The 18,013-nt window shown below is 34.4% G+C and overlaps 1 protein-coding gene across 5 annotated transcripts in view; it reads right to left on the bottom strand.

Moving 5' to 3' along the window:
• Ptprm (protein tyrosine phosphatase receptor type M) overlaps window positions 1-18,013 on the bottom strand; it is an 825,932-nt gene that overhangs the window by 331,943 nt on the left and 475,976 nt on the right. For all 5 annotated transcript variants that reach the window (XM_076837052.2, XM_076837055.2, XM_076837053.2 and 2 more), the window contains exons 8-9: window positions 9,732-10,040; window positions 5,445-5,554 (exon numbers count right to left, since the gene is read on the bottom strand). In XM_076837052.2, coding sequence (XP_076693167.1) covers window positions 5,445-5,554; window positions 9,732-10,040 — 419 coding nt within the window. The remainder of the gene's footprint in view (window positions 1-5,444; window positions 5,555-9,731; window positions 10,041-18,013) is intronic.

Below are 18,013 nucleotides of genomic sequence, written 5' to 3'. Positions count from 1 at the left end.
AAATTAAAAGAAAAAGAGACAAAGTGTTTCAAGAAGGAAATACTTTTAAAGATGTTTCTGGGAATCAGGCAAGACTGGGACAACAAAGTGTGTATCCACATCTCTTACCAGAGTCCCAATATTCCTTATCTGTAAAGCCATCCTAAGTGTAGCCTACCAATCATCCATTAAACACCCACCCACTACTGAGGTTGTGTTCCTAAACTTCATTTGGCAATGAGTCATGGAGTGCTGTAAAAATATTTTGTTTTAGTCTTAAATCAGGAGCTAACTGTCAAGGGATCAGAATGCTTCATGTAATTTTATCTCCTTTCTGAGGAGTGACATGTTTTATCCTCATTTCTGATTCTACTGTGATGAGTAAATATTTGGCACTCAGTATATATTTTCCTAAAAAGACTCCTGGGATGTGCAGGTGTGTGTGTGTGCACATTTGCTCCTATAAAAACACTATAGTACAAGCAGGTCCTCACTGTACCAGCACAGACTATAAGCAAATGCTTTACTAAGGGGATCACTGCTGCTTGGGGAATGGGGGTTTTACCCACCCATGGGCACAGAGTAGCAGGATGTGCTACACTAGTGGATCTTTATTTTTAGTCATGGCCCTTACATGTAGATCCTCTTTCCCTGTCCCTGGAATATGTATATATATGGAATAATTCATGCCCTCCTGAAATACGAATCTTCTTCCTCACCACTAACAAACAAGTGTGTTGTACATATCTGTAAACATAAAATTTCAGAAAGCCCATGGATCCCCCTTTCCCAAACCCCTTCACAGAGTCTGGGAGTCCAAATTCCAAGAATGAAAAACAGATCTTTAGGAAAAGAACAACCAATTCTACTTCCTGCCATAGAGATAAGTCAGTGAACAGCTAAGGCCTGGGCAGCAATTTTCCAGGCACCAAGATATACCTCCACTGTCAAACCCACATGCGTCACATTCTGCTGGAATTTGTTTCTTCAGTTGTTCATTCAATAACTGTTTATTAAGTGTGTACCAGGCACTGGAAAAGCAGCAGGAGTCTCCCAAAAGGAAGGTGTAGGAAAGTTTTTACACCTGCACCAAGCTGCTGTCTAAGGATGGAGAAAATTTTAAAGAAGCCTCTTTAAAGAATCCTGATGGTCCCATGTTGCATCCAATGTTATGGGACATACCAAGATGAAAGTTCTGATACATACACAACATGGTGGAGGGAGGGGGGATTTAAATTTAGGTGAGGTGGAATGATCTGTTGTTTATTTTTGGATGATTTCTCATTTGCAGGTAAATGCCTGATATTTTACCAAATCATTTTCTCCTTCTCTCCTTAAAGTCTCAAATTTTAACCAAAGAGTTTCATAGAGAACCAAACGTAATGATGTTTTAGGGAATTAAAATCATCCAGAGTGTGAGATGATAGTAATTACAGCCAGTGTAAAATAAAGACTTTTCATTAAGGCCTGAGCAATTTTCTCTGTGAACACAAAGAAATGAATAATTAAATCTGATTTTGAAGGAAAGTATAGTATTTGAAAGACATACTGAAAGATCAGCAGATGTACCATTGGAGGAGAGTGGAGGGGTGGCATAGGAGGACAGAACATATCAAAAGAAGAGTGGTGTGAGAATTCAGAAGGTTCTAGGAGAAAAGAAATTTTTATACACATGACTCACTAAATTTCAGGAGAAAAACAATTGAAGATGAAGTAATAAATATAAAGTGGAATCAGATCATGGGAGGAATTGATTATTGAAAGAAAAATTTTTAAATGGCCCTAAATTATCATTACTTTTACATTATTACCTATTCAAGTCCATGATGATTAAATTAGCCCTGTCCCCTTACCTCCAGGATCAATCAGTCCCAATCAACTGACAATTTCAGACTAATCCACCCTCCTTTACCATGTGCCTGAGCAAAACTGCACTTTAGATGCCACTCATTCGTGAAAAGAGCACCTAACTTTAAAACTTATTTAATTTTTATCTTATCTTATCAACTTACTTATCTCTAGTAAGTTGCTTATAGGAATAAGTTGCTTCTAGTTGGGAAAGGACAAAATCTTTTCTATTTTTGCCTCTTTCTGTATCTTACACATATGAAATATTAAAAACACACACCCACAACATGTTGACCAGTAGTGCAGAATTTACTAATTAGGCAATCAAGAGATATACATAATAAGGTTATGAGGCATAATGCAAATACCTGGACATATATTCTTGTGCATTTGGAAGTATTAATGACTTATAAACTTCTAAAAATAGGCTTGATACATAATGTTCAAATTTTCATAGGAACTCTCAACTTGCCTACAAAAGAGGTTGCAAAATATATGCATGTACACATTTATCATGTCACTAAGACTTGATATCATACAAAATTAAATTTTCTCTGCACTTGTTTTACTTCACTGTTTAATCATTAGTAAGGTTGGATAGGCATATAACCATATACATGCATGCCTGCTAGATTTTTTTTAGTTGCCCTCTCTTGTTCTTTGTTATTTTCTAATTTTTTCTTTTACTAATAAATCTGTATTGCCTCTCTACATTTTACAACTGCTGGACTGTTGACACAAAGTGTTGAATATAATTTCTCTAAGTCTTCTTTTTGTATTTAGACTTTTCTTCCTTATACATTCATCATTTAGTAGTTTAAAATCTTATGTAACCAATCTGCTGATTTTTTAAAAAATGACTTCTAGGGCTCTATGTCAAGCTTTGAAAGACATGTTATAAAACTGTCCTCCATATTTTTCTTATCATGTTCTTATAAGTTAAACTTTTGTGTTTAGTTCATGAATCTATGTAGTATTTATTTTTGCATAATGTTAGATAGGGTTCATATATGGCATATTATTTTTGTAATTAAATGCTAGGTTTACTAATATTTATTAATTTACATTCATCTCTATTCATAAATAAACTTTCACTATAGTTTCTTCCTTTTAAAATTTTTGTAAGACTTGTATCTAGCTATTAAGAGCAGTTATTTATTAAAAGTAAAACTGATAAGCAAGAATATTTTGTTTCGAATAATTCTTATTTAAAGCATTCTTTCAGATAACAGTATTACATTTATAACTTGACAAAATGAGAGATTTTGATTTTATTGGGGAAGGATATAAACACTAGATCCAGTTTTTAGGAAGATAAATCTGATAAAACTCAGTAGCTGAAGTAGGAAGTCAAGTATGAGAAGAGCTAGAGCCAGGATAATGATTAGGACAGAAACACATAGCTAGTTTGGTGAAAAACAAGAATAGAAGTTAAAATATAAAAGACAGGTCAAAGAATAAAACTGGAAAAACATTGTACATTGCCATAACTTTTGGAGAAAACAATGCTGTTAGCATTTTTCTATCATCAATCCTTTGGTATGTCCTTCATAAGATGCACAAAAAGAATCCAGGTATAATATAAATATAACATATTCATTTATATCTGTAACAACCAATCTGTTTTAACTTCTCACTTTAGACCATCCAAGTGCACTGCCTGCTTTAAAGAGACACTTGTGCTAATTATAACAAAAGCTTTTCCAATCATAATGATTTATTTTTCCTTCCTCTCTCTACTTATATTCAAATGGGATTCCATGATAGAATCCACTGTTACTACTCCCTACATCTTTTAAGGCAACTGTCTGGATTTCTTGACATGATGTCTGTTCCTGAAGACTAAGATCCTCCAGAGATGGGACCAGTCTGGATCCATACCAATCCCCAGCTCCAGCAGGATGCTATGTATTTTACAGCTTCTAGCATAGGCTGAGGGAATCACAGTATACAGGTGCCTCTCTATTACAGAAGGAGCCCACCTAAGGCCCACCACAAAAAGTCTGGAAGTTTCCTTCTTTCCTACTTCTAGAAATGGGGTGGAGGGGAGACAGAAAAATTTGGTGTCCAGAAAACTTATATTTAATCTCTTAAGCCTGATTTATACATTTGACATTTCTCCCTTTGGTTCTCTTAAAAATGAGCCAACCTGCTCTACTTACAAATATCTGATTTTTAAAACCTTGATTTATGACACATTCATGCATCCCCATTGTACCAGCATTTAGATCAGTGTTCAACTGGGAGATCCTGGCTGCTGAGTCAGAGAGATTAATGGGCTTTTCCTTTGAATTATTATTATTCCTGCTGTTTTCATGGTAAAGTTACTTATCACACAAAGATAAATGTCCAGTGGATTTGAAAGAAAAAATCTTGCTATTACTTTCTGACAGTACAGATAGCAACATGTGGCTTTTAGAACAGGTGAACTTACTGCTTGGATCTTAAAATGCATTTCAAATACTGTGCCTTTGCCAGTTTTAAAAAAAAATACAAACCTGCTCTTCTTAGGTGAGAATCCTCAAAACTGAGGCCTAAAAATGGTCATAGGGTCAAAGATATGGACTAGAGAAATCTTTTCTCTAAGAAAAAAATTCAAAGTTGTTTGATGTGATTATACAACTTAGCTCCATAAAAGCTGAGCCATGAATTTTTCATAACACTCAATCCTTTTAAAATAAAGCAGCCAATGAACAAACATCAACATTAACAGCATAAAATCACTTCTTTTCTTTTATCTTTCTTCATTTTGTTTTCAATTATTTATTTATTTTGCATTTCAATACCAATTTTCAAAAGACATAAGGAAACATAAATTTGAGGCTAGTAGGTCAGAGAAGAGGTTTACTGGTGATGACTGTCTGACAGCTCATCTGCACAGGCTTTTATCAGAAGTTCTGAAAGGTATTCAGGCAGAGGTTCCATATGAGAATCTGCCATGATTTTTAGAAACCTTACAACATATAATTTTGTTGAATTTGCATTCAAATAAATGCTAGCTTTAAAAAACTGTACCTGCTTGTTTCTATGACAATAGGCACAGTGAAATGATGCTCGCAAGATGTGATGAGGAATGTCACCTCATTATTGTTGTGATTTTTTCCCTTGAATTCATTAAATTCATCTCTGCTATCTATCACTCAACCATTTGATATGCCTCAGTAGACAAAACCGTGTCAGTGAAATCTAACAAATGTTTTACTAATATTAAGAAACCAAATGACATTATTCTATGGTTACTCCTGATACAATTATTTATTGACTTTGCTAATTGGACAATCAGTGTTCTTCTATAATTGAGTAGAAAAAATATTTCATAGCTAAGCAAGAATAGGATTTAGTGATTGCCTTATAATCAATGTATGTTTCAAAATACTTTGGTTTATAATACAAATGACTTTTTAATAAGTTATGTTGTCTTTATATAGTAACATACAATCCCAAAATATCCAACTTATTTTCAATATGCATTTTTAAACTGCCATAATTAAAAAACTTATTAAAATTTTTGGCTTCTATATGATAATTATAATAACTATAGAAAGCACTGAATTTGTCCAAAGGCATTGTGCAATTACATGTATATTTTAAATATATAAATATATATATATATATACCTCATATAAAGTGATAACACCATAAGTTTGAGTTGGTTCTCTCCACTGAAGAAATATCTTCTCTTCAAAGGTACTTCCTTGGATGGATTCAGTAGGAACGGCACCAGGGACTAAAGGAGAGTGGGGAGAAATTAATATGTGGCAATAAATTAGCCCCCACCCTTACCCAGAGTAGGGTTTAACCCTTTATTGAGACATTAATTTTTAATGGTCTATATATACAGTCAGATTTATTCTCAACATCTAAAATCTAAAGCCATTTTAGCTACACTGCCTTTACAAAAAAAATTTATCATTTTTCATTAAATTTTGAGTTACTGGGGTTGTGGCTCAGTGGTAGAACACTCACCTAGCACGTGCAAGGTGCTGAGTTCAATCCTCAGCACCACATAAAAACAAATTAAAAAACTAAAGGTATTATGTTCAATTAGGACTAAAATATAAATATAAAATATATAAATCTCAGTATCTTTTAAGTAAACATTTTGTTTTTCATTCTTCCAATACAAATGAAGATACATTTGTATCTTCATACAAGATACAATGAAAGTCAGTATATACTGCTTGTGGGAGTGTAAGTTGGTATAGTCAGTTTGGAAAATAAGTAATGTTTAGTAAAATTAAAGATGCACAGACCAGACCATAATGACCCAAAAAATTCAATTTCTGGGTACATTCCCTGGTAAAATTCTTGTACATATTTACCAGGAGACATTTGCAAGAGACACTAGCATAGCAGTGCCTTTTAATAAGTATAATAATAAAAATAATAATAAAAATAACCTGAAAACAAACCAAATGGCTTAATAAACTGTGTTTAGTTATATGATAAATGGCTAAAAAGATTGAAAGTAAATGACTTATAGATATCTCTTAATATTGAGTGAGAAAAACCACGTTAAAAGGGATATATATGAACTACCGAGATATATAAATACACACAAAATGGAAGCTGATTAAATAACAATAGAGATTTAAAAAATTATTTAATTTCTACTATGTGAGAAAATTCGATCCTATTTTTTCAAAACCTAAACTACGAAACATATTTTTGCAAGGAAATCTAACTGACATAAGGAAAGATGGAATATTTCTTGGCAATTCTCTAAAAAATAAGATTTAGTATTATTATTTTTAAGTATTATTTCTCATCATCCTTTTACATTCAGCCTCTGAATATACCTTCTTTCATATGCAATTAGTGTACTGGTGTGTTCATCCTGCTAACAGGCTGTCTATACCATTTACAAATATACATATATTTGGGGGTGCATGATTAAATTTTTGGATGATGGAGAAAGTTATTCAAAAGTGGCTAGAGGGAAGTCGAAATTTACAACAAATCTATGTTAATCAAAACAGTGTAGTTTTAGAATAAGGACAGATATACAAATTAAAGGAATAAAACTGAGAATTTCAGAAACAAGTCATTATGTTTACAGTCAACTGCTTTTAATAAGAGCACCACAAAATTCGATGAGAAGAAAATGATCTTTCTATAACAAATGTGCTGGCACCAATGGATCACTACATACAAAAAATGAGGTTGGATTTTTCTCTCATACTATTCATAAAAAAAAAATAAAACTAATTAACAAGCTAAATACAGGAACTAAAAACAAACAAACAAATACTCTTAGAAAAAAACCCATTGGTGTAAATCTACATGATCTTTGCATTAGGCAAGGATTAGATAGGACACCCAGAGCAGAAACAATGACATAAAATATCAATAAAATATACATCATTAAAATGGAAATTTTTTCATGCTTCAAAGTGCAATACTCAAGTGAAAAGACAACAGAGAGTGGGAGTTTTTGCAAATCATATATCTGATAACAGACTTCTATCTACAGTATTATAAAGACCTTTAAAAACCTAATAGTAAGAAAATAACCTAATTAGAAATGGAACTCCCCATTTCTCAATATAAAGTTCTCCAAAGGTATACAGATAGCCAATCATCATGTGAAAAGTTATGCAACATCTTTAGCCAGTAGGAAACGGAATATTAAAACCACAATGAAACATCACCTCGCACCTACTAGGATTGCTGTAATCACAAGAAAGATGATAACAAGTGTTGGTAAGATTGTGATGATTTGAGAATCTTATTAAGGGCAAATAAGGTCAGAAGTATGAGAGTAATATGGGTGGAAGGGCTAGAGAAAGCTTCATGCCAGACTTGAAATGAGAGAACTTTAAAGGGTAGAGAAGAGAGAGACTTGAGAAATATTAGGTATAAAAGATATTGGCCAAGAAGAGCTGGGGAGGGCAGAAGCCCAGGAAGTGAGGAGCATGACAGACAGGACCTCCTCTGAGGTGACACCTTTGCGGAATGAGCTGCAATGAAGGAAAGTTATTATCTTGGGAAGATGGACCAAGAATACAGAGGAGCTCAGGACTTAAGGCTTTGGAATGAAAGATGAAGAACCATGGAAGGTTAAGTGCTCTATCTGATATGTGAGGAGTAAAGATTTGCTCCTAAGATATAGGCTCTCTATTCACCTCACAGATTGTTTCTTTTGCTGAGAAGAAACTTTTTAGTTTGAATCCATCCCATTTATTAATTCTTTGATTTTAATTCTTGTGCCAAAGAAGTCTTATTAAGGAAGTTTGGGCCTAATATCACATGATGGAGATTAGGACCTATTTTTTCTTCTATTAGACGCAGGGTGTCTGGTTTTATTCCTAGGTCCTTGATCCATTTTGAGTTCAGTTTTGTGCATGGTGACAGATAGGGGTTTGATTTCATTTCGTTGCATATGGATTTCCAGTTTTCCTAGCACCATTTGTTGAAAAGGCTATCTTTTCTCCAGTGCATGTTTTGAGCACCTTTGTCTAATATAAGATAATTGTAATTTTGTGGGTTAGTCTCTGTGTCCTCTATTCTGTACCATTGGTCTACCAGTCTGAAGATTAGTGATGGGAGGAGGCTGAAACCACAATAAGGGTGAGAGATGAGAATGGAAATTTTAACATAAGATTATGAGGGTCTGAATATAGGTGGTGGAAGTTAAGAAAAGTGATCAATGTGACACTGTGGAAGAGAGAAAAAAAAAGTTTGGACCATAGTAACTCAGAAATTCAGAGAAGAAGGGCCAGTAATGGCTGCTGACAATGTTGACGCCATCTTCCTTCCTTCCTGAGAAACAATGGAGAGCTAGGAGAAACAGGAGACAGGGCTCCTGTCTCAGCCTTAATGGAGCAACCTGATGGAGCTAAGACTCCAAATAACCCATAAACTTACTCTAAGAGTAATCAACACAAGCAGGATATGAGGGGCAACAAAGGACAAGAGAGAAGGATGTGAAGTGAGCATCTTATTTGTGCCAGCTGTTTCCATATTTTTCAGAGGTGGGAAAATAATAAACACTAAATGTACTTTGATAGTTGTTCAAAGGAAACAAAGTTTCATTATAAACAGTTCATTCATTAATTCATAATCAAAATTATACAATTGGTTGTCTGAAGAAACAAAAGTTAAACATCTATTCTTTACCCCAGAATAAGTTTAGTCATTTAATGATCTTCCCAAGTTCTTTATTTTCATGCTTGACAAATGAATGTCTGGCCAAATAAGTGATACACTATCTTTATGTTTTATATACTATATGATCATGTTATTGTACACCAACATTCCCCACATAATCAATGTAAAATCACATTTATATTTTGCTACAGGGTTTAAAGCATAATTTTACTATTTTAAAACAGTGCAGAGGTTCATTACAACTGTGCATTTGCTTTGATTTTTGGGTGTGTTCTGGTGACATATATGGCTTATTTGTTAAGTCATTGGTTATTAAAGCAATATCCAATTACAACATTGTTCCTGTGGGAAAAATGATTAATTTCACAAACATCAACAATTTCAGTACTGTGTTGAAAATCCAGAGAAGCCTCTATTTTGTGCTAAGTTTTTAATGGAACAATAAAAAATGTTTCAGAATGCTGTTTACATATATTTAAAATAAGCACTTCATATAACAATTCTAATACCTGAAACAATTTTTTTGGCCCAATATGATAATAAAATTTGAATGGGGAACTAATTAGAACAATACAGAATTACCATATAATAGTACTATATGACTAATAAAAAATTAAGACAAATATCTATATCTTTATTCCTTTTTTTTCCTCAGTGCTTAAGCATAGATACACATTTGTATTATTCAAGAAAGTTCTTTTCATGATTAAGATTCTCAAGATTCTCAACATAAAAGAAAAATAAGTTGTTTTGAAAGAACATATTTCATACAAATATCATTTAAAAGTACTCACGGTCTTCATCTGTTTGTACTATGAGTTCTTGACTCTCCTTCCTCCCCTCGGGGTTCATGAGAATGAGCTTCACACTCACATTGGTGTATGGTGACAGGTTAGTGATTGTATGCTGGGGGTGTGAATTATCAGTATCCCAGCTTACTTCTTCTCGTACTTGTTCTTGTCCTCCCACTTGGTAACAGTAGTGGACTGTGAGATTGTAACTATGGCAACGAGTTACATTATACCCAAATGGCTCCCATCGGATGGTGATTTGCCGAGATTTGACCTCTACTACTTCCAGTTTCCTTGGGCCACGCATGGGATCTATTTTTTTTTAAAAAAGGAAGAAAACATAAGGGAAGAGTATTATAAAAGATCTAGTGGATCCCATATACCCCAGATATATGTACTTGCCCAAAACACCTGGTCTCCTCTAGTTCCTGTATAATAAAATCCCTAAATCTTCCCTGGGGATAAGGCTACCCAGAATAAAGACTACAATTTCCATTCTCCTCTGCAGTGGAATGTGGCCATGTGCCTAATTTCTGATGATGGCATGTAAAATGAAACACACAAATATTTCTGGGAGGTATTCTTAAAAGAAAGGGACTCACCATTTTTGTTCTGTTTTCCTTCACCCTAGCTAGATTAAGGATATGATGTTTGGATCTCATGCAGCCATCACGGACCATGGAGTACTTTAACATAAAGAATCTTAGCAATGATAAAGCAGGATTCAGGGACCTGTAATTACTTAGCTGTTGTACCAGCCTTGAACTAACTAATTACAAATTTTTCTTTAGGAAAAAATAGATGTTATCTTACTTAAGCCTCTTTTCCTCTGGGTTTCTAACAGAAAACAAAAAATCTTAATACTAACTGATAAACACAGTGTCTCTTTAAAGTAAACTTATGTAATTGACACAGATTGAATTACACAATAGAGCACTAATCTCAGGGATATATAAAGAACTCAACAAACTTAACACTAAAAACAAATAAACAAATAACAACAACAACAAAAAAACACAAATAACACAATAAGTAAATGGGCTAAGGAACTGAATGGACACCTCACAGAGAAGAAATACAATCCTTTGAAAAACATTTGAAAAAATGTTTATCATCTCTGGCAATTAGAGAAATGCAAATCAAAACCACTCTAAGATTCCATCTTACTCCAGTGAGAAAGGTAATTATCAAGAATACAAGCAATAATAAGTGTTGCTAAGGATGTGGGGGAAAAGGTACACTCATTCATTGCTGGCTGGAATGGAAGTTGGGGCAATCACTATGGAAAGAAGTATGGAGAATCCTCAGAAAACCTGGATGAAACCACCATTCGACCCAGCTATTCCCCTTCTTGGTTTATACCCAAAGGACTTAAAATCAGCATACTACAGTGGTTCAATCATATGAATGTTTATAGCAGTTCAATTCACAATAGCTAACCAATGGAACCAACCTAGATGCCCTTCAACAGATGAATGGATGAGGAAAATGTGGTACATATATGCAATGGAATATTACTCAGCCTTAAAGAAGAATGAAATTATGTCATTTGCAGGTAAACGGATGGAACTAGAAAATATCATGCTAAGAGAAATAAGCCAATCCCCCTCCAAAACAAAGGCTGAATCTTTTCTCTAATAAACACATACTGATCCATAGTGGGGGTGCGTGGGTAGTGAAGAACAAAGGAACTCTGGACTGGGCAGCTCAGAGTGAGGGGAGGGGTGGGGCTGTGGGGATGGGAAAGACGGTAGATTGAGACAGACATTATTACCCTATATATGTGTATGATTATGCTACTGATGTGACTGCACTACTGGTGTGACTCTGCAGCATGTACAGCCAGAGGAATGAGAAGCTGCGCAACATTTGTGTGTAATGTATCAAAATACATTCTACTGTCATGTATATCTAATTAGAACAAATTAAAAATAATAAGCATAAAAAAGTTAACTTGTATAATTACAAATATAAGAGTAAAAGCTTTAGAATTCTGCATGAAGTAAAATAATGATGAGAGAGCAGATTTCTGGGATTTCTGGGCAGAATTCCAGGGTTTTCTGCATTTGATTTGCACAGAAGTCCATATAATCAAGCTAAGGTAGTTCCTGCCTACTCATGACAATGTCTCGGTATTCTTCTTTAAACAAAAATCTAAGTACAGTTTCAACCATAGAAATCTAAATAAAAAGCAAGAAATATGCACATTTTGAACAGTTCAAATTACAATATACATAGAGAAATCTTAAGCATGTTTATGAAATAATGATAAAATGCAGTAAGACTAAATACAGGACATTTATTGAGCACTTTGTCTAATGCACTGCTCCAGGAAGTTCATCATTCAAGGGTTTGGGGAGTGCCTAATTTAGAATGTTCTGCTTTGGCATTATACATTTGATAATTTTAATTTTTTTCTGAAGTACTGTCACTATTTATGAATGTAAATAAATTAATAATTAGTAAGGGAACTATACATAGAAATTTGAGAAATCATAATTACCATTTCCTGTGAATCTACTACAGGTGAGCTGCTTTACATATACATATTTTCATTCCCTCAAAACATTCCAGTAGATTGAATACTTTTATGCCCAATATACTGATGCAAAACTTGTGGCCAAGGTAGGCTCAATAACTTGAGCAGAATCAAGGAACTGTGGTACTCAGATTTAGATGTGAAATTGAAACATTGTGCTGCTTCCTCTCTACTGTTGAATCTCTACTAAAGAAAATCCCTCCCTCGCCCCATCTCTCTCTCTCTCTCTCTCTCTCTCTCTCTCTCTCACACACACACACACACACACACACACACACACACAAGAAATCAGGATATCAAAGATACCTAAACATAACCAAAGAATATAAAATGTGATCAAGATTCAGTGCATTTAATTTTGACACAAAAGTGCTGGGAAGAATTCTCCTTCCCCTCATTTCCCAGAAGAGGAGGTCATAGCCATAGTCCCCAGCTCAGCTATACCAGGCAGAGCACTAGAAATGTGTCTGAATATTACTGAGGTTCACTTCTAATCTCCATTTGTGCCTATCCCTTGGGTGTCTGTTCTGTTTAGGACCTTGAGAGAACTCAAAACCATCCTTTTACCTAGCACCTCTAATCCATGAAAATGTTGAAAGTGAAATAATATTTTGATTTAATATATGAAAATTGGGATTTATCTGCCAGATATCTGCTCAAAACATGAAATGAGGTTAATACTGATCATTCATGCTGCTCTTGCCCAATAACTTCATGGACCATGGACAAGAGAGATGAAAATTGCTCCAAGAAATCTTGAGTGACAGTCTTATGGAATGTTCGATATTACCAAATTAATTTTTTATATTTAAATTACCAGAGTTAAGGAAAATATCGTAAATAAGTTATTTAGAAATAACACTGAAGATTTCTTCCAGATTAGTGAGTTCTTATGGTTTAAAAGAAATGTCTAATTTTATTTAATGCTTCATTAGCTGAATGTTTACAAAAACTTTTAATAAGCTCCAGATCCCTTATACATAAACAGATTAACATGTGTCTCTTTGCCCTTTCCCTTATTAATCACTGGTCTCCGCAAGAACTGTTCTAAAGCATTTCCCCAAGGTTTTCATCAATTTTACTTACTTAATAAAATGACTAAAAGCTTCAGATATTAGCTTAAACAAGCAGTGAAGTTCTAACTTAATTTCAGTAGAAAACAACTTCCCACTTCATAAATTAGTCTGCATAAGTTCAGCATTCCTTGGCCCAGAAAATACACACTTAAATTAAACCCCTAGATTAAAAAGAAATGGTTCTATCTACTTAGTCATGTTTACTTGAAACTCTTTGTTAGTATCTTTGTTTTTCTTTTCTTTTTTTTTTTTTGGTAGTCAAGATTAAACCCAGGGGTGCTTTACCATTGAGCTACATCCCCAGCCCTTTTAAATATTTTATTTAGAGACAGTGCCTTGCAGATTTGCTGAGACTGGCTTTGATCTCTTGATTCTCCTGCCTCAGCCTCCCAAGCAGGTGGGACATGCGTGTGCACCACTGCACCCAGCTTTTCTTTGTATCTTTTAAAATTCCGCCACAATAAAAATAAATCTTGAGCTTTCCTACATTTGTCAAGTAGCATAGCCTAGCACACACACACAAAAATCATCTCCATGACAAGTCTCCCATGTCACTATTGTCATGGGTGGTAATTAATAGACTAGGGACAGTGGATTTCTGAGGTCTAAATCCTAGTTTAAGAGTTACACTCACTTACAGACATATGCAAGTTCCAGATTAGCCCAAACAAAATAATCCTCTAGATGCATTTGCACAGTACAGATTGTCCCCAATCTAAGATGGATTAACTCATGACTTTTCAACTTTACAACAGTGTGAAAAAGAAACCCTACTTCGAATTTTGAATTTCAAACTTTCCCCAGGCTTCCAACATTTAGTGCCATTTTCTCCTAAGATCCAGGGCAGCAGCAGCAAGCCACAGCTCCCCATAACCCCTGTGATCAAGAGGGAAAAGAAAATGGCACTCTGTGGTACTCTGCATGGCTAAATGGCAATGCTTTGCAGCTTAGGGTGATTAATTCAATTTTTACTTAGATATTTTCAACTTACAATGAGTTTCAGAGGATATAACTCCATCATAAGTAGAGAAGTATACAGGGCAGAGTCAGTATCAACAGAAACAAGAATGAATCACACCAGTAGGCTGTAGGGATGAGGATCACTTTGATTCCTAAACACTTACCACACTTGTCAAAAGCTTGAGAAAATACAAATCAACACATGGTACAGGTGATATGTTCACCTCGGGTGAGTACTGCCAATTTCCCTTGCCAGGACACAAAGGCAAAATCAAATGAGTGAGGGAAATGGCTAATTGAAAAGAGATACACAGTTTGGAGGTATAGCTCAGTGGTAAAATATATACATGAGCCCTGGAATACAATCCCCAGCACCCAAATAAATCCATAAATCCATAAATAAAACAGGTACATCCAAGAACACAAATGGAACCTATGTGCTATTATCATGTACCTGTGTAGCACTCCTTTAATGACAAGGTTGACTGGCTGAGTCAAGTGACAGTCCTATCAACTCACCCTAAGCATCCATTATTTTTCTTTGCCTCTGCCATTCTGCAAAAATTTAGTTCCATAAAGCAAAAGATTTATAACAATTGCATGTGAAGTTAGCATTTTACAGAAGCTTTATTTTCAATGTTTCTGTGGAACCATTTCTATTAAACTGCTTCTCACTGAGAATGAGCCATTCCATAGGGACATTTTCAATAGTGAGCTATATACTGATGATCACTGAATACTTTCAAGGGCATCACTGCAGAAATATTTTACATGATAGGAAATATATGGCATCTTTATAACAGAAATATGTAATTTCAGTAGGTTAATTGCAACTTACATTACATTTCTACAAGAAGAGCACAAACATTGCCCAAAACAAAACAATGCTTGGCATTCCATTACTACCATTTTATTTGCACATATAAATTATATTAATAGGACCACTAATTTTAGGATATTTGCTCCTTTTTCCTCATAATCCTAAAGATGCTACTGAGAACAGGAATCAATTCCAATGTCATTTCTCTACATACTCACATCCTGGGGTCACACTAACATATTCCTCTTCCCTGGACTGGGTATCATGACAGGCCCTGTTGGCATAAATCTCGAGGCCAGCTGATACAATCTGGGCCCTCTGACTCATGATAGGAGACTAGAATGGCCTCCCTATGGAACAGGATGGCTGTCATGCCGGAAGCTTAGTTGGGAGTCCCTCCCCGTTCCCTCGCTGGCACCTGCAGCATTTCTCATTTTGTTCTCTTTTTGCCAGTTTGAGCCAGGTTTCAAGCAGAGAAGTCTGACAGTTGCAGTCCTGACCTCAGGGACTAGCAAGCCCAGTTCTAGCCTCCAGCACTTTGGTATCCTATTTAATCAGTGATCCTGGCTCCTTCTACATTCAGTTCCATTTTTTTTTTCTCTGAATCAGGGCAGAAAGGGGCTGATAAGATCAATTTCCATTGTAGGTTCAATTCACACCTCATTTCTCTGTAACTCTGCACTTTACCTTCTATTACTCCTACAGTGCTTTTTCAGAAACTCAATTTCAGGACCTGTGAGAGATATTTGGGTGTAATTTTAGGATCCTGTCATTGATAATCAAAAACATAGATTACAACCAATGCTCCTGCTAACAGGTTTCTCTTTTCTACCTCTTCATGAGCCATACAGAAGTCTATTACAATGAGGGCTGTAACACCTGAACAGCATGGCTCAGGGTAGACATATTCACATAATGCCTTTCATGTTTTCCAAGGGATGATTTGAACTTAGCCTACTTTGTAAAGATAAGCAACCTACTAACCCACATCTATGGGAAATGCACTATTTATGTATCAATATCATCGATCATTTAAATTTGAATCACATTAAACAGCTGAAATTTCTCTTCACATTTCATGAAAAGCATACAGGAATATCTTACCTAAAAAAATAAGTAGGACATACACTTAAGGAACACAAGTCCTCTCAGGCAACAGGCTGAACATAGGTCCCCTGGATGGCAAGGAGGGTCTTTCTGTAGCTTTTCCAGCAGTATTAAGAGAAGTGTAGACAAACACTTTGTTTAATTCCTGGCTTGGTTTGTAGATTTATAAAATAAAGTAAAAGAATACACCTTAACCTAGGTTACTCACTCAAGGTGTCTAATTTCAGGATAACTTCAAAATCTTTCAGAGTAAATTTTTTAGAGAATTATTAAAGTTTTTTACCTTTTTAAGTGAAAAGTCTGATAGATGAAGACTGGAAATGGGGTAAAAATTTACTATTGATGCCTTTGAAAAACAAAGAAATCTGGATATCAATGAGGTATTTGATGACAAAGACATTTGTCATACCTGAATTGATTAATGGTACAAAATAACACTAGAAGTCACACAAGGAATGAAAGATGTTTTACTTTTAAACATAAAGTATTCTTTTATGACTGGGGTTTAAGATTTTGCAAATCTTAAATTATATCTTTAAAACACTGCAAAGTACAAAAGAAAATAATCACTCATACCCACTAACATCAAATGTTGACATTTTCTGTTTTGCCTTAGTCATTTCATTAAAGAAATAAAATATTGACAATGCAAATTCCTTCTACCTTCCTGATTTTTGTCCTAAGGTTAATTTTATGTTTTATTATCAGACATATTTTATGTACATAGTATATGTATATTACTATATACATAGTATATGTAATATTATTTTATACATAGTATATGTATGTCTATATTTATATATGCATCTATATGTATGTACATATCTATATTTATATATAGTAATATATAAATAACATTTATGTATTATATATAAATTATTTATATATTTACTATTTACATATTACTATATATATAAATATTTGTACAAATGCTATCATTCTTTGCAACTTGAGGTTTCATTCAACATAGCCAAGTTAAAGCATATGAGTTTAGTTATCTTTTCAACGAGTGTATACAATTCCATTAAATTAAGAAACTACAGTTTACTTATTCATGTTCCTATTGAGGGACAGGTGGCTGAGTCTACACTTTTACTAGTACAAGTGCTGCAATGGGTATCCTTGTATATGTATCCTCTTGGCCACAGCCTCCCTTTGGGTCAACATAACAAGCAGGACCATTGGCTTGTTGGCTTTGCAAATCCTAAAGTGTACTTAAATCAATCAAATTGCTCAATTGTGTTCCAAGTAGAGAGAGAAACAAAACAAACAAAACCAACCAACCAACCACCCCTAAAAAATCACCAATGTTCAAATGTCCCATTTTCTTAGAAAATATTATTTTTCAAGATGATGAGTTAATATCAGTTGCTGAGGACAGTTCTTGGCCAATTGAGGCTGGTTTCAGTTAAATGTAAATAAACAAAATCTAATATGAGATTGTTTTATGAATTGTAACATTTCTCTGAAATAACCCTCAAAAGAAATTTATAATTCACAGGCTTCTTTCTTTATTGATAGACTTTTCTGCTTAAAAGAAGCTAAAAAATCTCCCTTACAAACCATTTATCATATGATACCATTATGTTGCATGTGTGTGAAAGGTAATAAAATATTCAAATTCATCAGAGAATAAGTTTAATAAGCTGATAGGTGTCCCTAAAATGATTAAGATTTCTAATTAAAATAAAATACCACATCATTTACTCTAAAAGACTCTCCCATCCATAAAACAATTTTCCCTTATGATTTTTTTTCTAGTGGTTAGTACAGGGAATTGAAG

The sequence above is a fragment of the Callospermophilus lateralis genome, chromosome 17, assembly GCF_048772815.1.
Source record: "Callospermophilus lateralis isolate mCalLat2 chromosome 17, mCalLat2.hap1, whole genome shotgun sequence".
NCBI lineage: Eukaryota > Metazoa > Chordata > Mammalia > Rodentia > Sciuridae > Callospermophilus > Callospermophilus lateralis.
This window is presented reverse-complemented; position numbering and strand designations above follow the sequence as displayed.